At 27.8% G+C, this 25335-nt stretch overlaps 3 protein-coding genes and 1 pseudogene across 4 annotated transcripts; 2 read left to right on the top strand and 2 right to left on the bottom strand.

Moving 5' to 3' along the window:
* Positions 1–2423: 2423 nt before the first annotated feature.
* On the top strand, positions 2424–7144 carry LOC107173781 (serine/threonine-protein kinase meng-po). Of its 2 annotated transcripts, none has more exons than XM_089226619.1 (5): positions 2424–2663; positions 3825–4154; positions 4493–4707; positions 5074–5378; positions 6038–7144. In XM_089226619.1, exons 1-5 carry the CDS (start codon positions 2559–2561, stop codon positions 6322–6324), a joined length of 1242 nt encoding a protein of 413 aa, XP_089082745.1. In that variant the 5' UTR covers positions 2424–2558; the 3' UTR covers positions 6325–7144. The 2 variants fall into 2 exon arrangements, with proteins under 2 accessions (XP_089082745.1, XP_089082744.1); XM_089226618.1 differs by having other exon boundaries at positions 2426–2663; positions 5074–5384.
* Positions 7145–9332: 2188 nt separating this feature from the next.
* On the top strand, positions 9333–23869 carry LOC107174005 (UPAR/Ly6 domain-containing protein crok-like). Its single transcript, XM_015524797.2, has 3 exons — positions 9333–9782; positions 21973–22137; positions 22623–23869. Exons 1-3 carry the CDS (start codon positions 9713–9715, stop codon positions 22871–22873), a joined length of 486 nt encoding a protein of 161 aa, XP_015380283.1. The 5' UTR covers positions 9333–9712; the 3' UTR covers positions 22874–23869.
* Positions 17378–18320, bottom strand: LOC149055865 (zinc finger MYM-type protein 1-like). Its single transcript, XM_089226913.1, has one exon. The coding sequence runs from the start codon at positions 18231–18233 to the stop codon at positions 17484–17486; it is 750 nt and encodes a 249-aa protein (XP_089083039.1). The 5' UTR covers positions 18234–18320; the 3' UTR covers positions 17378–17483.
* Positions 19292–20384, bottom strand: LOC149055864 (uncharacterized; annotated as a pseudogene).
* Positions 23870–25335: the final 1466 nt, after the last annotated feature.

The raw sequence follows: 25335 nt of genomic DNA, 5'->3' as shown, positions 1-25335 counted from the left end.
TTTTTAAATGATAAATAAACAATTTAATACTTACTAACTATATAATAGATTCCTCTATGTTCATTGTTCGGCTTCACCTAGACATTCCTTATCGTTTTAAATATTTTCCAAAATTTTAAAATTAAAATAGTTTTTATCATGAATATCTGCTTTTGATTAAATAAATTCATGTTCATTTCGCTTTTTCCATTATTTAAGATTCTAAAATATCATTACTTAGTATTAACTTTAATCTATTCTCTTGTATTTTTTAATTTCAAATAAATTCTAAACATTCCGCACCACCTATACATAATATTTTTTCATCTTGATCTCCAAAAACGAACAACAAAAGTTGACTATAATTTAGAGACCGTTTTCACTCGATTTTTTATCATTTCACGTTTTAAAATAAGTATCTCAAATTATGTTTCAAATATTTGATATATATTCTGTATTCTTTTCTATTATTGTTCATAATTATTCTATTATATTTATTAAAAATTAAGGTTATCTAAGTGTAGCATTGAAGTAGTGTAGTAGCTATAAATAAAATGCATCTGTAACGAGATTTACTGTGGGGACTTATACTCACAGGACTACTAATAACTCATGTTATTATGATACCATAACCATTAACCTTTGTTTATTAAGTATTTAAGCATTTAGGTAAATAATAGGTAAAAATTAGGTACATTGTTGCATAAATATTTCCGATGAACTCAAGTATTTGTTTCCTTATTTTTTCTACAATTATGAAAAGTACAAGGAAAATTGTGACTACCTATGTATTTTCGATTTGAGGTATGCCCGCTATATTATATAGCTGAATGAATTTTTTAAAATTCAATTTTGATTCACAAGGAAATAACTATGCACTCTAGTAGATATCCACTAATAAATTACTAACATAATATAAAAAGAATGCATAATGGACAAAAGACAGAAATGCTTTTTTATAGATTATAGATAGTATAGACACACAGCAGTAGTTACCCAGGTACCTATCCATTACGGCGTTAGTTAAATCCTTGTTGCCGAGTAATGCCGACTTAAGTGGAAGTGATGCCGTGATATTTAGATTTAAATTTTTTTAACCTTAGATATAGGTACATCGATATTTATCTCAAACCACGTGTCATTGATGAATAACGGGTGGCTTTTTAATAATATATATATTCATGTAACTCCCATATATTATAATTTACTTCCTCCATATTTTAACCATAGCCCATAGGCCATAGGTATACCTATTACATAGCTATACTTATTGTGCATTATGCATACTGCATACCTATATTATAATATTTATAATAATTTTGTATTGAATATTAAGTATTAACTCTCTTAGCTAAATAAAACAAATATATCTGACAAGTTTGATTCCACTAGCTTGAGCAAAGCGTCGGAAGTTTCGGAGTCCAATTTTCAATTGCTTGTGTTGTTTATCAAATTTTCTATAATCATTTAATATAAATATATAGCATCCTCCGCCTCCCTATTTTGTGTCAAGGCTGTCCTAGCAGGGTATAGCTATTAGCTGTCAGAAAATATGCAATTATGGCTAAACGAATCGCTCCGCTCAGAATATAAAATATTAAAACATATTTAAAAAAAATTTTGAATGATTAATTATCTGATATTATAAAGTCATAAATAGCTACTATATAGTACAACCAAAGAGGCATCCAAAGTTGTGATACGAATATACAAAAAACTTAGACACACGTAGTTAAAAATTATCAAATAATTTGTAATCCAAGAACATCGGCCCACAGTTTTAATACGAGGATCAGCCCACCGGAAACTTTCCAATTATGCTGGTGGGCCAATCAGAAATCTGTAGCTGACTATGAATTTTGAATGTTTTGGATTTTTTTGGATGCTTTTGTACCCAACCAAAGTTTTTTTTTTTTATTATTTCAAACGCTTAAAATTCTTTTTGACTACAGCTTGTGTACGGTGGACTTCTAAATATACAGGTATTATTTTTAATTATAATGTTTTTATACCAACCCATTCATCTAATTATTATTTAAATATTAAATGGCATATTATAATTTATTCTTATAATTTTAGTTTTGTGTTTATACGAGTGTAGTGTTACCATTCCGATTTACTTTAGTAGTATATTATTGTAGTTTCTTGTAGTATTTGAACATCTTTTGATATATTTATTTTATTTTATTTTATACGCGTCGGATTGACAAAGTATCGTTAGAAACAATATTTGTGCTATTTTATTATAAGAAAACAAAAATTACAACTTATGAGTGAGAAAAATATTAAGCATAACATTTTTTCATTTTTAAAACTGCTTCATCTTTATCAGAAACAGATTGATGTTAGAGATGCAGTTCAGTTTTGTTTTTTGTTTTTAAAACTGGAGAAGGGGAAATAATTGTTCTTAAAATAGAGCCTGACATAAATATACTGCATTGTCGAACGTATTATAAAAGCTAAAAAGTGTTGAATCATTTCTGTTTAACAAATATTAATTATATTTGACGTTCGCAGTACTTCAATTTTGTATTAATTTTAGTATTACAAACTGTTTAATATGTGAAATTATATGAACCATGTCACAAAGTCAATTTAAGTTTGAACGTAAATCTGGTGGTGTGTCAAGAAAATTAAAACAAGCAGGAAACGTATCTAAAATCCGAGAATTTGAATTGGAAAAGGTAAATATTATAAATATTATGGTTATTTATGTACCTGCTTATTGTATGTTCATAGGTATTTAATATAGTTATCCACTACTTATTTATGTTGATTAATTGTTTGAATGTTTAATATTAAAATTAAACTATTTTGTGGTTCTATAATGTTTTTATAAAAATTAGATCCTAATCTCCAATTTACCTAGGCATCTACCTCTTCCTGTTAATTTAATTATAATGTAATTATCATATAATTCTAAAGCATTGGTATAAAGATAAAAATGATTCATTTATCAAACTCAGAAGATGCTTTTACAGTGAACTTAATATTATTATAATTCATGACACATCATATCTATCATCCTACTAGCCAAAAAATGTGAGTAGGACGAGTAGGTATCTACCTTAGATTCAACTATACTGCAGTCTATACCTATATTGGTGGATGTGGTGAATGCGATACAAAATAATCGCATTTCCTAATAGTTTATAGTACCTATAGGTATACATTCAAATATAATATACCAATCAAAATTTGAAACCTTTATAGTAGGTACCTACATATTAATATTTACCTATTATACATATTACACAATAATATATATATAATGTACATAATTTATACTATATAATATTTATATATATAATAATATAATATGTATAAATATTATAGTAATAGTAAATATAAGTGACAATATGTTATCCTTATCACTATTATCAGTTTGCGATACAATACTGAGATAAACCCTTTGAGAAAAACCATTTATTTTTTTTTTATGGGTACTTTCACATATTTAAATGTGATTTAATTTAGCAATAATTAATAATCAAGAACGCTGTACGTTGTAAATGGCTAAATCTGTATATTGCTCTAATATTACTCACAACATATAAGTTACATTGGTATAACAATATAACTAAGCTTACATTTTAAAATCGTCTTTTTCAGATTAGTTATTCTAATATAGGATCTAATATTTTAAACTTATACCTATATATATAGCTATATTATATTTACTGTATAACTCGTATATAATATATATTTCAATATATAACTCGTGAATTATTATATAAATCAATCGTATTATATTTACTATTTAGTAATTTGGTATAATATATTCTACAGTATAGATGAGAGGACATATCGTAATCAACCTAATGATAAACCTTTTATTTTTATAGATAGATTTGGTGGAGACGTTTGATATTGTGCAAATAGTCGGTGAAGGATGGTTCGGGAAAATATTACTGGTCGAACACCGGGGCACGGATAACGAGATGGTGCTCAAATCGTTGCCTAAAAATTACACAGCCGTTAAGGATTTTTATCGAGAATTCCATTTCAGTTATCACTTGAGCGCACACCGTAACATCGTATCCACGTTTGACGTGGCTTTCCAGACGGCCAGTTTTTACGTGTTCGCTCAAGAGTACGCGCCGTTGGGCGACCTCACATCCAACATATCTGACACCGGGATTGGAGAGTTGCACAGTAAAAGCGTCGCAAAGCAGGTAGTTATTGTCAATTGCATCGATCGTATACGATTCTTATTTACAGTATATATTATACAGCCTAAATACATAACGATTATATATACGTATACACTGGCGCTGCAACTATAGAAAATAATGTCGGGGGTTACATTGTTTCAATATATATATATATATATATATATATATATATACTATATACATATAAGAGGTAACATGCTGGTTGCATGAAACCAGATTGCAGAAGGGGGAGATTTATAAACCGAATCTCTCATTTGGGTTGTCCACTATACTTATATCTATATTATATTTATTATTATATGTATGAATATTAATGTGAAATATATGTATGTGTTCAGTTGGTTTCTGCGATCCAGTATATCCACAGTTATGACCTAGTCCACAGAGACATCAAGCTAGACAATATTTTAGTTTTTAAGAGTGATTTTTCAAGAATAAAACTATGTGACTTTGGTGAGACGAGAAAAAATGGTAACTGGGTCACCCGTCGAAATGAATGGATCCCTTACATGCCTCCCGAAATCCTAGCCATAGACACCGAACACAAATACAAGTATGATGGTAGACGAATATCTATAATTGTTTTTAATTAATCAAACCAAGATAATTATTTTATTCGTGGCCTTTGTATAGAAGTGTTCCCATTAATTTTTTTAAGAGTATACTGAATTGCTAAGCCATCGAGTAACAAAATACTACCGTATATTACTGCATAATGCATATACTCATAACTTTGTAATAATATATTAATAATATCTCGGTAGTATATTGTGTAAATTATGCGGTATGGGAACACTCCTATGCCTATATATGCTTGTATACAATCGTAATCGCGTGCATCTATTATACTTATGTATACGTATTTTATTTTACGTAGACATTAATCATACAACATTTTGCGTGTTTTATATATATTTAGAGTAGAAACTTCACACGATGTTTGGCAGTTTGCAGTAGTGTTGTTCGTGTGTTTGACCGGGTGCTTGCCGTGGCAGAAAGCCAGTTCCGAAGACCCGAGGTTCGTTAGTTATGTTTATTGGGTGTCCAGCAATGGCATAATGAGTCCATTCAGGAGGCCTAAACTGTTCAAGATGTTGACGTCCAATGCACAAAGAATGTTTCGAAAGTTCCTACAACCCAATGTACAGACCAGGCCTAGTGTCTTGGATGAAGTGCAAAATTTTATTGACGAGCGGTGGCTATCAAAATACATGTTAGACAAAAGTAAAGGTAGTATTACATTGTTTTGTATTCTGGTGAACACTTTATTTTGATGAATTGTTTTGAAAATTATAAATGTTTTGTCGTACCAACATTATATAGTACGTATTATATTATTATAGTCATTACTCATTAATCATAGTGTATAAAACTATTAAGTAGGTACTTGACCTGATAAGTGAAATAACTTTTGGTTTAATTAATATATATATATATATATATATATATATATATATATATATATATATATATATTTAAAAAAATATACATATTTATATGTAAATATAAATATTTAAATATTTTTATATTTTTTTAATACCGAAAGTAAAAAATTGTATTATATTTTTTTGGAAAAATTCAAAAAAGTTTATTTGTGAATAAAATAGAAAAATATTTATGGTAAAAAATGTTTATATGAGGTAATCTGTTTGGAGTTTATTTTTAAATATTTTTCTGAGTTAATTAATTTGAAACATATATACCTATAATAACTTTTTTCTACATTTTTTTCTGAGAATTTCTTGACATAATTTAATTTCTTAAATTATTTATCAACCATAAATTTTCATAATTGTTGTCAAACGTTCAACTATAGTATAATTTGATACATTTATGAACGATATTATTTTCCATAATTTTCATCGTGTAAATTCTTTGAATAGTTTCAGATGATATAGATGAGCTGAGTCCATCTTTATACAGCTATCAAACAGACCAGGAAGAGAATAAGAAATTTCTGTTGGCATTCTCCAATTGTGGAATTGAAACTGCTGTTGTTGATAGAGCTGCAAAAAAGGAACGTATCAAACAGTGGATCCAATCTAGTGTCATCGAAGAAGAAGACGAAGAGGATTCTAGTGAAGGAACCACTAAATTAAGTTTATCACGTAAGGGTAGCAACGACACTGAAGAAAACGAATTATACGCATTGACCAAACGTGAAGGTTAAATTTTTATTGCAGGGGTTCCTATTCAAAGGTTAAATATATATATGAGACTGTAAAAAATGTTGGCATATATTAACATAAATTATATATATGCGTGTGTATATTACATGCATCATACTTTTATCATTAATATAATTTAAATTTAAAAAATGTGTACCAATAATTATATTTATTGTAATTTTTTTTAAATTATACCATTGCTCCATAATATATACTATATGTCCTTTATTTTATATACATTTGGGCATAAACCATGGTCAGTAATCGTCTATATCGAATATATTTCATAGTAACTGGTAAGACAAATATTTAATTAATACATTTTAGTTCAGCCTGAAAAATATATTATTTATAACAACAATAATTTAATTATAATATTTTTAAATGTATATTTGAAATAAATTTTTTATTTTTATAATTGTCTGCCTATAGGTATATTAAACGTACCTATATTTTAATAGAATATATTATACAAAAATGTCCTTAAATTTAAAATAATAATAATATTTATATATATTATAATGATTCTGTTTTAACCTGATGGCTGTCAAGCAATATAATATATTTTAGGTATTATATTATTATATAATGGTGCCAATGGTAGTATCTACCTAATTATCATTTTAAAATTATACAGCTTATACAGTTATTAGACATTTAATCACATAGAGAATTTTTTTATGTTGTCACCCATTGTGCACTTGGCTGGTAATTAACGCTGTCTTGAGTCTAGAACTTGGTTATTTTTTTTGTTAAAAAAAAAACAAATTAAATATCATATTATATTCATAAAAATTGTTAATACAACATTATTTGTTCGAAGTATGTCTTATTTATTACTGTAATAAGTTATACATTTAATTAGTTAGAGATGTATTAATGCAATATTGTATCGTCCATTTTTAAATAGGCTATTTATAGGCTATATATAAATATAACTATATCGCTAAACTGATCAAAAAGGTATACGAGTATAATGGGTAATAAATATATATATTTTAGTTGTACATAATATACGCTCGGCAACATAGGCAACAAGGGCTTAAATCGAAATAATTTATTACATAATAATTGTGTAGTTACTAAATGTAAGTGTTAATTATATTTTTGTTTGGAGGTTGGCGGCTGTAATGAACTGGATGATATTTGCTATTGATTGAGGGTGATAGCTTAGTATTTCTGGTACCTAGTGATTTGGGAAGGTTGTGTCTTGTTCGAATATTGTGGAATTGTTCAACATTCGGTGAGGATGAATGGGTAATATTAATTTAGCGTTAAAAATGTAAATTAATATTTGCAATTCGCGTTCCGAAAAACTATTAGATATAAATATATATTTAAATTGAGTATTGTTTAATGTTGTCTATTCACTATTGAATGATATTTTTAAATAATATTTCTAACAACAGTAGTTGTTTTGGTGTTTTTAAATATCATTATGAAAATTTAAATATGATTATATGAATTCTGTGTATATACCTACCTAATAGTGAGTAAAATAAGAGACCATAAAATATCGAAGAGTGTAATAAAATTGCCACAAAGACAACTTTTTCATTAAAATGTAATTTTACATCACTATTTATTGAATATTAATAATCTACGAATGTATAACTATAAAGTTGCGCAAGCTTATTTAGTGTGGTGTGTGGATATTACTACCACTATTTGAAATTTTAACTTTTAGCCCTTTCACCGCTAATACCGAGGGTCACATCACACGATTACGTAATAATTATTTACAGTAAAAAAATCGTTAACATTTAGTATAATGGCGTATATATAATAATTATTATATACCTAGCTATATACAGTGTAGTAAATTCGATCAATCCCATTCTAGATAAATTAAGTAACTGTCCGGTACTACCAGTACACGCACGAAAGCTAAGAGTACGAAAATTCAAATTGAATAACTCCATTGAATAAATGATAGGTATTTCTCACAGTATTTAGTTATGTATGTTATATTGTTGAAAAAAAATCTTATGTAAATATAGATAATAGATATTGATTTATAATTATAGGGTTTTTACTTTTTAAATAACTAGTATGAGTACGGACCATGGGTAATTATTTAATTTTGCAGTATCCTAAAAAGTTTTTTTTGTTAAACAAACATTTCTTATAATATTTTTAATGAGTTGTTATAATTATTATAAAATGTCACTAAGTTGAACTTAATAAATTGTTTGTATTGTTAATATTAATTACGGTATAACTATAGAAACCTCTGCATGTAGGTAGTTAAAAAAGTTAATAAAAATGAAAATAGACTTCTTGTTTTTTTTCTGATATATAACCGAAATAATTTTAGTGAAATTACATTAGGTATTCTTCATAAATTACTTATTCATACATTTATCAATTTAATGTTTAATTTTTAATTATAATATAGATAACTTGTTTGTCTTGTTTTAATTTAATTGAAGCACCTATGAGGACTGCGTGTATACATATATTTGCCGTACCTATATATATATATACGTATCCTAATCACACGTTACAGCCACTGCAGAACTACCTATATAACATATAATTATATATTATATGTAATATTATGTGAAATAAAAAATGATTGTCTAGGTTTCGACTTCGATAGGTAAAAAAAAAGCCATCCAAATCAAACATTATAATGAAGTGAACGAGAATAAAAATCCATATTTTACTACCCTAACAATATCGCATAATAATGTTGCAGGTATTTAGAAAAACGTTTCAGTTATTTTGACCTTTGTCGGGGTCAAAATTGTAATCACTCGTATTATAATAATTCTTTAGTGGGTATACCTACTGCAGCTATATTGACGGCGATACGCGGCGCCACGACCTGCAAGTCTGCGTACTTGGATCTACTTGCGGACTTATTATTATCGTCATTCATAAACGCCATACCGGTACGGTTGGCACGACTGGTGGCGTTTCGCCCGGAACTTACACCCGCGTCCGTCCCAGCAGCGCCAACTCCGCGGGCGTCGTCGTCGTCGTCGTCGGCGGTGGGGTCTGCGACGGCAGCTTTCGTGGTGGCGCGGCGCCCGACCGTCAAACGCGCACCAAACTCTTTATGTGGTACGCTATCACCGTCGCGGCGCCGTCATCGAACATATTATAATATTAATATAACAATTTTATTCGTTCGTCGGTACACCCTGTTTCGTAGTATACGCGCGCACGTTTATAAATACACACACACACACCATACGATCGCGAGGAAGTTTGTAAACACGATATTATTATTATTATATTTAAAGTGTACTGCAATAACAGTCACGTACACACACACACACCCACGAATATTTTTATTTATATATATACATACACGCAGTGTACGCACACATCACACCACGAGCAAGTGCATTTCATTATATCCGGTATTGTTCCGCCGGAAGTATGAATGGCGCTAAATGCGCCGCGTGCCTTGCCGCCGTCCTCTTCGTACTTTTCGCGTTCGTCGTCAAAGGTATTTGTCACATAATAATATAAATCGAATTTAATTAGTTGATACGTACAATGTATTATGATTGTCTATATTAATGCTGCACATGGCACTCGATCGTTTAGGAATTTTATACATTATATACAATATTTGCCTATAGTAATTTACACGTAGTGTTAATAAACAATCATTTATAATTAATACCCATGGTACAAAAATATCTAGATAGGTACCTATTTTACTGCACACTGTAAACATAATCACAAAAACGTATGGAATTTAAAATCTATATTAATATATAGGGGAAAATAGTGAATATAGGATTAGGGAAAAGTTTTTGTTAAAAGTTGATCACAAACTTATGGGGGCTTCTCCCTCCTTATCCCACTGTGCCCAATTACTTATAAAAACGATGCATCCATAATTTTACATATTATAAGTGAAAACGTTCTTAATCATGTTTATTGTGTATAAATGAATATCATTTTATGTGTATGATGTACAATAATATATTTACTGTTTATTTATTACACTACTTGATGAAAATATAATGAATACGAAAAAAATGATTCTGACCGATATCAAGTAAAAATGTTTAAATGTAGGTATTATTTTATGGAGAATAATGGAAAAAAGTTAATACTTTTCAAACTAATTATAAAAAAACTTTAAAAATAATTAATTTTCAAGTTAATAATATGTTAAATATCCCTTCAACACCACATGTGTTTAGCACTACCTATTATAGTGTATTATGTACTTATTAATTCATTGTATCAAAGTTTAATATAGGTATATATATATATTATATCCATATAAGGTATTAGGTACGTGAAAAATCGTATAATAATTTTTATGTATCTAATTGATATTAGAAATTAGAATAACAATATAATTACAGAATAAGACGTACATAATATTGAATAGGTAGTCTCTTAATCTGAGAGATCTTATCGATGGTAAGATATATTATTGTGTTGAAGCTGTATAACGAAAAACCTGGACATAAGCTGTGCGTAGATGATGGTATAATATATTATCGTACATAGAAAGATTATATTAGGTAGGTAATCCAAATGTTACTATCGATCGTGTAGGACATACACACATAGATTTATCTATGCATTGTCGGGAATACAGACACGAGTCACGAATAATTTATACATACAATTGTCATTTATATACACATATCTATGCATAGTTTATGTTGTAAAACACATTTTTTTGCGAACAGAAAGGGTTGAATATAGTATGTATGTTATATTATTATATATTTATTTATATAGGTTACTTTTCTCTCGGTAGCGACAAATCGATTTTAACATGTTACCTACCAAAATATTATTACCATGACGATTTGGCACTACACTTTGAAATAAACAAGACATAATAACGTCACGATGTAGGTACATGAGGTGTTGACTGTTGATGAGTATAATATAATATGGGTGGTGAATGGTGATAAACTAAGACTAAAATACATATTATTATATAATATAGATTAGATATTAGATAGTCATTTAAATTCTATATTTGAGGGGTGGTGGGTTACCGAATAACAGTGTCATGTAATATGTGTATATTTAGGTTTGTTTTGCTGTTATTATATTATGTACGCATCGCGAGGGATAATATGTAGCCATGTAGGTACCTAATACCAAAGGTAATTATTATATGCAAGCACTTTGCTTGACAAAGTATTGGCTTCGGTAAACCTCGATCGAGCATATACCTTTTTAACAACACGATTGAACTGAGAATATTTTTATGACGTTCCCGAAGTTTTGTAATTTATTTTCACGTATATCGGTATATCATTACACTAATTATTAGGATAGTAAAATCAAAGGTGGGCACGTTAATAAAAATAATTAATTCAAGATGAGTTAAGTTAACAGGATATATGATCGATTAGCTAAAAGTTAACCGTTAACAAATTATAAATTTAATTATATTAAACAAAACTTAATAGGGGAAAGAATATTAACTTCACTCAGTTTAAATAAAGTTAATCTATTTTTTAATTATTATGTAAATCACATAAAGAGTGTCTGTATCTATCTAATCTAATAAACTATATCAATGCACACAATTATTTTATCAAGAAAAAGAATATAAATGTTTTTGTTATTATAGTATAAAATTATTTTTATTTTATATTAATATTTGCGTGTAAACGAAAAATTTCGAAAAGTTTTTAATTGATTTTTATAAATCAACTGAGAAAATCTAAGTTATTTCAACTGTCGATTAAACTAGTTAAGTTCATACGTTGATTAGAAAACTAACTACCTATATTTAAGTAAAAATGTTATAAGAAATTAACATTTTAACTAGTTAATGCCCACCTTTGAGCAAAATTAAACGAGCTGAGTCGACCCCCAGGGACCCCATTATTTTATAAGAACAATGAAATTTGACTCTGAAATCATGTTATACTTTAACTCGAACCATATTTTGAATTATTATTATGATTATTTAAATAAATATTTTTTATATAATATAGTTAAAAATTAAAAATGGCAACACTGCAGAGTTTTTACTTTTTATGATCGTATAGGTTTACATTAATTGTATTTCTGTATTATCTTTGGTACATCAATAATAAGTTTGATTAACCGTGTTGTAAGTTGTAACTGCAGTGTATCAACAGTCGAAAAATACAAATTAGATTATAATTGTCCAGGTGCCAATCAAAAAATATGATTAAATTTGTACTACATATGTAAAATAAGTTGTTTATATTATTTTGTTAGTAATTTATTATAAATATTATGAATTATATTGGGTTATTATTTATTAGATGTTAATGTCTTAATGATTAATACGTAACTTAAAAGACACAAAAATATATTTGTACAATGTTAATATTAAGAATTGTAAAACTTTATTCAAAAAATGCCTGATCTATGTGAAGACACTATATATTCATTATTCATATAAATAAAAATGTATCGACAAAATATTGATTTTCGAGACTTAAATATTGTTTTTATTTGTGGACAGTGGTGAGTATAGCGCTTATAGTGCTTACATAAACTCTCATCACTACATAGATGAAGTACCTAATAATCGTAAATCTTTGGGATATAGTAAGGGTTAAGGGGATAAGTTTTGAGGCAAATTAATTCTAAATATATAGGTGTCTACATATATTAAGCTCTTGCGTGTTTATGCTATTGTATGACACTGTGTAATGTAGGCATGAAGTAAAAACTAATGTATTATTTATTATTATCTATTATAAACGATGGTCAGGTATGTGATTACTGATTTTAATTTACCGTATAAAATCATAATAGCAAGTCATATACGTAGGGACATATCAACAAGAAATAAAAATAATGTTGATGTGAAAAAGGCATTAAATATTTGTTTCTTAAGTATATTTTTGAGTTTCGGTTAGAAATTAGATCCGCGACTGCAAACAAAATAATATATACAATATACTTAATACAGTATTCGCAAGTTGTAGCTACTAGCTATTGGTTCATGCAATGCAAACAGAATATTATGAGAATTTAGTATTAGTTTTAAACTTTTAACGGATACAACCCTTCGCCTAGATTTTACGGCGCCTAACATTATTGATTCAGTACATTACTGAGTGGTACATATTTGATATTACATGGCCAAAAATGTACCTATAAAGTTTGATCTAGCATAATTTTGTAGTGTATTTACTTTAGAAACTGGTTTATGCTTTTATTGACGTTCACCGCAAAGCCATACAAATGTATTTTGTATTATACACCTATACGAGGATCGGAATTCAATTTAATAGGGGACATTCCGACTGTGTTATAAGGCCTCTTATAAGCTTCAAATGACCTTAATTCTCGATTACTAGAAATATTACCTTTATATATCATTATTATTATTATTATTTTTTTTTTTGTGGATTTAGTGGATTGGTTTAGTTTATTTTATAGTTTATAGCAATTAGCCTTTATTAATGTTGGAGTAACAGAAATTATTATATTATGTTTTGAATGATTTTATGATGTAGATGATAAGATAGTTTCTTACAATATTATTAATAATTAGGGTTGAGATTTCGATGCACTTTGCATTGTTTTCCAAAGGTTATTGTGCGATGCTCGTCTGGTCACAAATTTGTTTTATGTACTTATGAATGAGAATAAGAAAGTTTATTTTGCAATTTTTTGGGAACTTTTAGTTTTTAGGTCATTTTCTTAATTTTTTAGAGCATTTTAGAGTTTTTGGAAACCAAGTATGAATTTGAAATTTTATTTTAAGATTTTTACACCAACATGGTTTTTATATAAATATAACAGATTATAAGTAGATATATAGGTACTCGTATTTCGTATTATATTATCGGACAAGGTTTGAGTAACCACTATACCTACCCGAATTTCCTGTTAAATAATCTTAAATCGGTAAAATTGACGTCCGATGATATCGTTCGACGTTCAGTACGAGTTTTTAGGTCATAAAAACATTTTTTAAGGGCATTTTTTAGGGTTGTTTTAGGGCATTAAAATCCCAGCCCTATTAATAATCTAATATTGATTTTAAAAAAGGATTGTTCAAGATATATAGGTTCCTGCACTATCTATGGTAAACATAAGTCAAAGAAACTCAGACGATTTGTAGTTATAATCATAAATTTATATATTGATACCTATAATGTATAGTAAATATATACCTTGTTTCAAAAAAAGACACCAAATGTACGTAGCAAAACCGTTTTTGCCTGAGGCCACCTAGTCTCTTCTCTTTTTGAACAAGGGATAGTATAGAGACACAAAGCCATTAAATTGATAATAATAATGATAATGGATTTGGATTGCATAATAACCCTTAAACATTTAATTAATCAAAAATGAACTAAATAAAGCTAATTATAATCCTTTAGACATGATTTAGTGGTTAGATCTGACCATTAAATGTTAGTGAACCACTAAATTATTCAATATTATAATATGCAACTTGGCAATAAAATATTAAAAAGATAGTGGTTTTTACAAATAAAAATTGAATTTTTATATCTTAAAACGGATATCCTGAATATTAAATATAATTAACTTAATGTAGATATTAAATAAATTACTAATACTTTGATGATTTATAAATAAATTTTAATATTATGCAGAGTGAATAGTCGGACCTTGCTTATTGTGTTTTCTATTTCTATATACATTATACATACATAATTATGAATTTTTAACTGGGTAAGTAATATTGGGATGAATTAATTTTCAATTGCATAAGGTGAATGATAGATATGTATAGTAAAATATAATTATCATTAATTATTAGTTTATTACTTATTAAGATAACACTTTTATGGCAATTATTAAAAATATAAACGAAGTATATAACTTAATACTTTTTAATGTAATAGGTACTATAATATTGCAATTGTTAGAGTTAATATTATAACTGATTGAGTATAAAAAATAAAAATATATTTTATAATTTAAATTTTTTGTTCATTATTAAAAAGAAATATGAAAATAATTAATACAATAATGTTTTATTAAAGGAACAAATTAATGTTATTTTTAATTAATTACACCCAATCATTTTTGAAATTTATGAGTTCAAACACCATAATTTGCGACAATATTACCTGTAAAAAGGTTTTAGGGTTCATAACTCATAAGTAAATAATTGAACTATATCAGTTATTGCTATAATTAAAGGTTATAAATAAAACGCTCTTATGTTATAACTTTTCATTGAATAAAAATGTGAATACCAAAGTCGCCTGTTTTCAAATACTATATAAAAAAAAAATAATTTCATTTTTATTTTGAATTTTACTCAACCAACAATGAACTGATAAAGTCTTTATCATAAAGAGATATAAATTACTACGTCTCGTCTCACCTATATTCTATAATAGCATGAAATTAATATTATATTTATCATTTTATTATTAATTAATCTGTAACCATTCATATTTCATACTTTCATAAGTAATACATTTATTTTAAAGAAGAAATATTGTGCATTTAGATTTTAGATACGACATAATTTATATTGATGCATTAATTTTTATTGCAGATCTATGCAAGTGTGCAACATTAGGTTTTAGGTATATGGTATAAATAGTGTAAAATGATTCTTATCAATAATAGACAGTGGCGTATTTACAGGGGGAATCCCAGGTTTGATCCCCTACTCCCCCAAAAAATATTTACTCAATGTTAAACCAATATTTGATAACGAGTTTTCTAATAACATAGACAATTGCGTTATTTTGATGTGGAGTATCGTTGCGTTTCAAAATAAGATGAAACAAATAAGCTTTAACGTAAAATTTTTAAAAATGTTAATCCTCCCTCTTCCAAAGAAATCATTGAAAATACCCCACTGGTAATAGGTGTTTTCTTATATTATGAACAGTGTAGTGCAATAATTATACATATTATTTCCACGTTCACTAGACCCCGTATTTTTGTCAATTTACTATGACACCATTGTTATAGTTGTTATAATAATATTTATTATTTTATAAGTAATTAAAAATTTTAAATTACTGTATTATGAAACTGAAACATAATAAACTAACTAAATGTTGAATTATTTTTGTAATTATTTTACTAACTCCAGAAAATATGTAATTTATTAACTTATTATGATGATTATAGGTTATAGCACATCATATTGTATTAGTTTTAGGATATCATTAATGCGATTACATTTTAATACATAGCCTAGAAATGTATAATTACTATACATGCTCTACAAAAAAAAAGCTGGAAAGTGGCTATCACTCTGCTGTACAGTATTAGGTTATAAGTGTAAAGTGGGTTACTGTAATGGATGGAATTAAATTTGAATCCAATGATATTATATCACGATTCTGAGCGGAGACGGTTTATCAGTCTAGGATATAATATTATAGATTATGAAAAATTTTCAAATCTTAGATTTAAAAAGAAAATTTTTAATGAATTTCTAGTTTAAAATAATTTGCAAATGTTCATGATTTTTACGTATGTTGTCAAAATTCAAGCTTTGAATGCTTGTAAAAAAAAATTGGAAATATATATTTCTTTTATTTTTCAACTGCTATACTAAAAATATTTTAGAAGCCTTGTATTACATTTTCAAATCTGAGATATAAGAGCAAAAGCTTTTTTATGAATTTCTATCTAAGATAATTTGAACATTGTCGTAATTTTTACGTATTTAGTCAAAATTTGAACTTCAAATGCTTATAAAAAAAAACCGTGCCTATATGTATTTTTATTATTTGTTAACTGCTATTGTAACAATGTGTTAGGTGTCTTGAATTAAAAAACACACACATCATGGTAAAATCAATTCAATCCTAGCTCCGCATAGAATCTAAAAATATTTTTAATATTTTATAAGTTTTTTTTGGAGAATTATTGACGTTTAAAACTATATTCATTTAATAGGTACCTATTTACTATGTTGATTTGTTACTAGCAGTGGCGTATCCAGGATTCATTTTACGGGGGTGTTTTTAAATTTAATAGTCATTTGGTAGGTGGAGGGCTCTGCCCCCCCACACCCCCGTATAACATAAACAAGTACCATATATTGATGTAAATTATTATAGTAAATATTTAGTATGCGTATAATTTTCAAGTCTTATAAAACTTTTATACTAGGTATAACTAAAATAATAACTTTTATTTTATTAATCACAAAAAAGAAATAATAATAATAAGGTATATATTATTATAAATTGAGAACCTAGGTGAATTTTAAGCGACGGAATTAGAGTGCAAGTTCATCAATAACCTCTGCCGTAGATATAGGTATATCTCTATGAATATTCATTAAAGCTAGACCATTCAGCCTGTTTTCTCCAACGGTATTTCTTAAATATGTTTTAAGTTTACGGAGAGTTGAAAAGGAACGTTCACTCGTAGATGTAGTGACAGGAAATGTTGCTAAGATAACCAACAGCCTGTGAATCGTAGGAAAAATAATAGAATTACAGTTAAGCAAAGCATCTATTACATGTTTCGGAGTGGACTTTTTAATCTGTTGCTTCCAAACCAAAAATTCACCCTTTGCACTTTTTTCATCAACTACAATATCCTCTGCATATATTTTTATAAGTTCAACAAAATTTTTTTCATCATCATCTTGAACACTTAGTAAACAAGAAAATTTTTTAACAAGTGATTTATGAGCTAAAAATCTTTCTCTTAATTGGTTTGAAAAACTGTCCAAAAATGGAATATATATAGATAACCTAAAATATTCTTCACTGTAGTTGGTGGTGAAATTTGATCTATGTTTTTGATTCTTTGTAAGTCTAGGGATGGTGATTGCAACTCCCAAGGTTTCGCATTTTCTGTTTACTTCAGTATAAATTTCTTTAAACTCTGCTTCAGCTTTTTTTCTTAACTCCATTACTGCTTGAGACACATCTTCAGCTAAATCCTTAGCCTTAACCAAGTCCAAATTTTCTGTTTGTAACTGACGACTTAAAGGCAAGCTAATGCGAGAATATGTCATTTATGGAGTATCAGTTGTATATCACTGTTAATAGCAGAAGCCGTGGTTATCACCATACTAAATAATTATTGATATCAATCATATGAATGCAACCAAAATTTCAGTCTGTGATACCACATTATCATGAACTTTTTTTTTTGATTCTGATAGTCTGATAATGAGCGAATGGTAAATTGGTAACAGCATGTATAAATAACGCAAAACTAACTGATACTCCAAAACACAGATAAAGTAGCCAAGTAGCAGTAGATACTTACTTTCGTCTTTCATAGAAATTCGGTTTAATGAGTAAATTCAGAGTTTGATGAAAATATAAAAAAATACGGATGATGGGGGGTGTTCTAACACCCATATCACCCCCCCTAAATACGCCCCTGGTTACTAGTATGTTAAGTATACAAAGAAAAGGCTAAGTAAAGGTATTTAGTATCCTAAAATGTACATTGTACAGTCTTATAGTATTATTTCTTTAAACTTAAATTATAAAAGAAACTTTCAGTATTAATCTATTAATATTATTTATTATTTATCATACATTTAGTATAGGTAAATACTAGATATATACTTTCTGAATTTTCATAATATTGTTGTCGAAGGTTACAACTTACATTTGGTTTAGTGTTTACATTTACCGATTTGCCTAGTTTTTGTTACTAGCGTGAACAATTTGATTAGGTATAAAATAAGAAATACTATGAGTATGTTTACAGTTTTATTATAATTTGTGCATGTTACTATATGTTAGCCATAGATTACAGATGTTATGCATTTACGCTGACATACCCTTAATGTATATTATAAACAATTTTGTTTGTATTTGTAAGTCATTTGTTTAAAATATTTATCATCAAAATCACTTAATAGTATTATTAATTATATGGCACACGTGTCATATGCTATCTACCAAGAAAATCATATATAAAAATCTACAAACTTAAGCTACTAACCTGCTCAATGACTGTTGGTTCACAGTAGTTGCCCTATTTTAAATAGCCTGTTTGTTAACAGTTTTTCATATTTTTTTTTCAAAAACTTTTTTTTTATATCTTATAAAAACATTAAAAAACATTTTTTTGATTGACGGATCTCCACCATTCTTCTTGCAGTTGTCTTTCATGAAGATTGGTCGCTCCACGAGCTCTAATTCCATACTTTACTTTCATGTATTTCTATAAGCATGCAATTATAGTCTGTGTTTGGGCACCTGTACGTGGATTTATAAAGTTTTTGCTGTGGTTAATTGTTTGGTGAAGAAAACCATGTTCCTTAAGAATACTGTAAGCTCTACATTCATCTGAATAAATTGTGGTTTCAGGTTTTATTTCTTAGACAATTATGGGAAGTAATGTTTCACGATCTCTTTTATCAACTATAAAATAACGGCGCTCCAAAATATTATCTTGATGCAAGCAGCACATATCAATACCAAACATCCTTGAACGCGACTTCCGTAATTTCTGTTTTGGTTTTCAATATTTTGATTTCCTTCGTCAGAATCGTTTTCAAAATCAGAACAAGAACTTGAATCTGAATAGGAATTTGCGTTATCATTAGGTCTATGATCACCATGGTTAGAGGCCCCCAATTTTGTATAGATTGTCTTATTTGGTGAATAGACGATACAGGGACGGGTGGCAGTATTGTACTATTGTGTTGAACAGTTCCCACCTGTTCCTGGTTTTTGAACAGGAAGAAAAAAAAAGGTCTATGATCACCAAGCCGTAATCTGCCTCTATTCTACTTTAGTTTGCCTTGAAAAAGAGACTCGTCAATCTGTACGATGTATCCTTTACCTCCCATTTTTCCTCGATGTTTAAACTGTTCGACGACAACGCTTCTATACAAATTAATGAAATTTAGCAATCTGAGACTGTGTGATGTCCTCTACCAGTAATTTCTTCTGTTTGTATATTTTTAGATTAGCCCAGCATCAAACAAGTTCCAATATTTCGCATAAACTTAATCCACTATTACTATTTTCATTTTTGTCGGTGTAAGTAAAATATGGATTTTCTTTGAGAATATGCTAATGGATTGCCATGTTTGACAACCCTTTTTTTTACATTGTAAATATTTTGTTGTAATAATATCTCCGTTGATATCACGTTTTCGGCTTTTTTTTAAAGTTTCTTTTATTTCATCACTATACATTATTCTCCAATAGAATTTATTTTTGTACATAGCTTTGTATTGGGTAATAAATCACGATCTTTTAAAAATTGTATACAAGTTTCGTCATTAAAAATAATTTTTCTGTATAATTCTCCCAATGTATTCATTTTATAAAACCATAAATTTACAATTAATGAAAAAACACAACTACGACGTTTGATCTTAGCGATCAACGAATACATAGGTACTAAATTCTATAATACAAAACTTTGAAATTCCTAAAGGAATTATAAATATATATAATATCGATGCCGTCAATACGGATTACGGTAGATAATATAGATAACGGTAGATAGCATACGACACGTGTATCAATTGTATAAATTAACAATATTATATAATATACTAAAAAATAAATAACTTAAAGGAATACAAAATAAATAAATAATAACCTAAATAATTAATCTGCAAGTATATGTTGTAGGCTTGTAGCCATTTCACCTCCCCCTCCACCATAGGCGTGTCTACGGGAGAGGCAGGGTGGGCACCGGCCTCCCCAGTGACTTGATTCTTGGCCTCTTGGCGTATAATCTACCGTTGTTGAAACACGGATTTCTAAATGGTTAGTAGTGCTATATAATTTCCATACAAAAATAAAAAGTCCCAAATATAGATTATTAAATACAGATCGTTGTAGTAAGTAAAAAATTTAAATTTTATAAATGGCCTCCCCAGCCATGGAGGCCTGGACACGCCTATGCCTTCCACTGTCTATTTTCCTAAAAAAATCTTGTCCATTTTCTTACAATCAGAAATTAAAAGTATAATAAATATTTTTTAAGTCATTTTATTATATTATATTTTTTTTATATTATTTAATACAAAATAAATAAATAGCAAAAATAAATGTTTGGATTATTATATTATACAAACCAAAAATTAATGTATTTAACAATTTTAAATAAAATAAAATAAAATGTATTTTAATATTAGATTTAATCAAAGTTACGATGCAATTTATACGACTGCTGTTACTCTCACTTTTAAATATGGTACCTACATAACACTATGCTGCGTCGTAGCCTGGATCTTGTAAAGGGGAGAGGGGTTAAGTATAAATAAAACCAAGTTTTTACAGTTTTCGTATAAAAAAAAAATACATTTAGTATGGGGGAAAACACAATGAAGGGAGGTTTAAACACCCAAACCCTCTTGCTACATAACTAGGATTCAATTACTGGACTCGGCTAAATAGTAAATACTATGATAATTGATGTAAAATGGACAGTAGAGGAAAATGGTATCTCAGTTTTTTGCGGAAAATGATCCACCTCTGGCATAATGTTAAATAATTGTTAAATAAATATTAACAATATTACATTCAGTTTGGCTGAATTGTTTATAAAAATCGAAATGTACTTTATCCATTAAAAGCTGGAATAGGATTTAAAAATATTTAACAATCGAATAAATGCTAAAATCTCAAGAATTCAGTATGAAAATGTATTATAACTTATTTAAATTGCTTTACTGCATAAATATACGAATATATTATGATATAATATTATATATATATTCGTTGTGTATTTGCGAATAGATTTAATAATTATTTTTACTGTGTTTATAGGTGCAAAATCTATAATATGTTACAAGTGCAATTCTAAATATGATCCGAGGTGTGGAGATCCATTCAATCCGTACACCATCGGTTTAGTTGATTGCAACATAACAGACGTTCCTAGTCACTTGAAAGGAAGAGAACCAGTGATATGTCGGAAGACTGTCCAAAATAGTTAGTATACATATATAATATTATACAGTATCGCCAATCATCTAATATACATATATATGACATATACCATATTCGAGTTTTTAGATGGGGTGCCCACCATAAGATACTGCCGTGTACTGTATCCAGATTAAACGTTATACATTACTTATTTGTATAGATGATTTTAATGTGCATCAGATGCATGCAGGTTAAATTATAAAAATAGGGTAGATGATGAGGCCCCTTGATGTATTATGGCATGGTATATTTTAAACTCTTCGGCGCCCTGATATTATATACTGATAGTGATTATATGTATAACATTAAAAATATATTACATCATGAATATTATTCGATTAATAATCGTTGTTAAAACATTTAAAACGTTAAAAATCATTCAATATTCACTGTTCCATTTCACCTTATTACCACTATTACCCCTAACTACCCTTATAATATTGATTATACATGTATAGGTAATTGATATTTGTCATATTTTTAAACAGTTCACAAGAGTATTCGGATAGTGCGGGATTGCGGGTACATAGAGGATCCTGTTCACGATGACCAGGATTGCTACAGCAGACTCGGGTCACATGACATCGACGTTACCCATTGCTCCTGTACTTCAGACATGTGCAATGGTTCTAGGGATGTCTCCAATGGACCGTACTGGTACAGCGCAACCACCACAGCGATGGTAGCTACTGCCACCGTCACCATAATGGGGTTCTTCCTTAATATACACCATTTATAGTCTTATAGACGGGATTTGCGAGATCGAACCCGATCGAAGTTAAGCGAGAGATAAAATTAACTTTAAAAGTCATTTTAAATAACAAACGCTTTATAACATAGCCCAGACAGACTTATATATTGAAGGTATCACTCGACGAAAATATAATGACATAAGACGTCCAAATTGTATATTTATGATACATTTTATTATTATTTCCTGTATTATGGTCAGAGTGCGGAAAAACGTTACGAAATCGCTAAAATGTAATATGCTAAGAGCTTCACGTTAATATAGACACGAAAAAAAGCGCATATACCTACTTGTATATGAATATATTATATGATAATATTATGGTTATATATTATATGATATTATATGACACGCAGATCTATTCTGACATTTAACCCATATAATATATATATATAAATACTAATATACAGTCTTCGAGCGATATCTTCATGTTTTATTATTTTTAAGAAAAAAAAAAACGATAAATATATTTTTTTTTGCCGAAATACGTGTTTTTAATAGCTCAATTAAGTAAAAAAAATTTTTGCACTATAACTTATAACATATGTATAAAAACAATAAATTGTGAATTTTTATTGACTCAGACGACTCTCATAGTTTCATAATACTATTTTAATTAGAGTTATCTTTGTTTTTATGATGAATTCAAACCGTTTATTAAACAGTTTATTTTCGTGTTACACAAAAGATCCGTTATGGTACATAAATTCACTTACGACACGCGAATTATATTTTTGTATTACATTATCGTAGATGTAATGTTAGAAAATCGTTTTTGCTGAGCCATATTTTTAATTAGAGAAATGCCGAATTGGAAACCGACAATGAACTGTACCTACGCGATAACAATCTCAACATATTATGTGCATAATATGCAAAGCCCAACATTTGATTTTTACATAACGTTACTCGTGTTAAGCATTTTTTTCTCTGAATAAACTATTATAATAATATACAATATATGAATTATTTAATAATATTAAACTATTTTTTTTATTTTATGTTTAATTGAGTATGAAATCTTATAGATCACAAATACTACATGTCTTCACTGTCATATTATTAAATACACTTTTTATTCTGAACAAGCAGAAAAACAATCTGACTTAAACGTAGAACTGGGTAGAAGTACATTTTAAAGTTAATGAATTATTTTTAAAAACAAAATATAACAACATTTTATCCATACATTATAATAATACATGCCATTTATTCTATAGAAAGGTATTATTTACAAATTACAACAATAAGTAATAAAATAATAACTTATAAATAATACCTACAATAATATCAATCGACCGCGACATTAAAAATACATTTGTTTTTTGATTCCTGCTGTGTAAAATCTTAATATATGAATACTACATGCAAATATTTAAGTAAGTATATACATATATATTATACTATCTTACTTGCAAACTTTGCTATAGTATAGTAACTTTACTAATTTAGTATCTATATAGATACTAGGTAAGCTAAATATAATAAATTTATAATAATACGAGTATTGCAACTTTAATATAAATTACCCATTTCGTTTCTAAATACCAATTTATAGAAAAATCTTATCAGCAGAATAATTAATACCAAATATAATTTAAAAACATCGATGTGAATATTGTTTAAAATAAAAGAAAAATGATAGTATCAATTTTAGAGTAAATAGGTAATATAATTACTTTAGATTTTCAAGACTATTTAATAAAGTAATCACCAATCTCAATAATTTTTAGTAGGTTTAAGTAATCATGGCATAATAAATGATAGTACCTACCTACTATGTTTAAGCTGATTATTTAATACTGAACATTTTTTGTTTTTGTTAAATTAGCGTATGATTATGTTTGTGCATCTCGGCGTATATAGTGACCCGAATCGTTGGTTTATAACAATACAAATTATACATAAAATGAATACTGTAATAGCATAATATAACATAATTAATTATTATAATTTGTTCTAAAAATGTATTATATATTTGTATATAATACTTATATTTATTATTTACACTGTGAAAACATATTTTCAAATAAATAATATTGTTCTCTGTAATTGCGATTTGATTATCCAAAGTCAAAGACTTATACAAAACATGAAAATGAAAACACCTATTTAAAATATTAACGATTTCAAGATAATAAACTATGTATTAGAATCTATATAAATAAACAATAAGAGACATTAAAACATATTTTTAATATATAAATATTTATTACTATTAAATATTCATACAACACCGCAATAAGGTATTTAAAAAACATTATTTATTATAATTACTGCGTTCTGCAACTATATGTCTATATAGTTTATATATAATTTCTGTTCATAATATGAAATTACTATAACTTTTTGCTAATGACTAATAAAAAGTGTTAAGTAAACCCTAAAACAGCTCTTACAACTAATAAGTTATTTTCTGCAGGTCGGCCAAAAAAAGAAAACGGAGGGGG

Source organism: Diuraphis noxia, unplaced genomic scaffold (genome assembly GCF_037042655.1).
Source record: "Diuraphis noxia isolate RWA-SAM2 unplaced genomic scaffold, SU_Dnox_SAM2 contig0004, whole genome shotgun sequence".
In the NCBI taxonomy this organism is placed as follows: domain Eukaryota; kingdom Metazoa; phylum Arthropoda; class Insecta; order Hemiptera; family Aphididae; genus Diuraphis; species Diuraphis noxia.
This window is presented reverse-complemented; position numbering and strand designations above follow the sequence as displayed.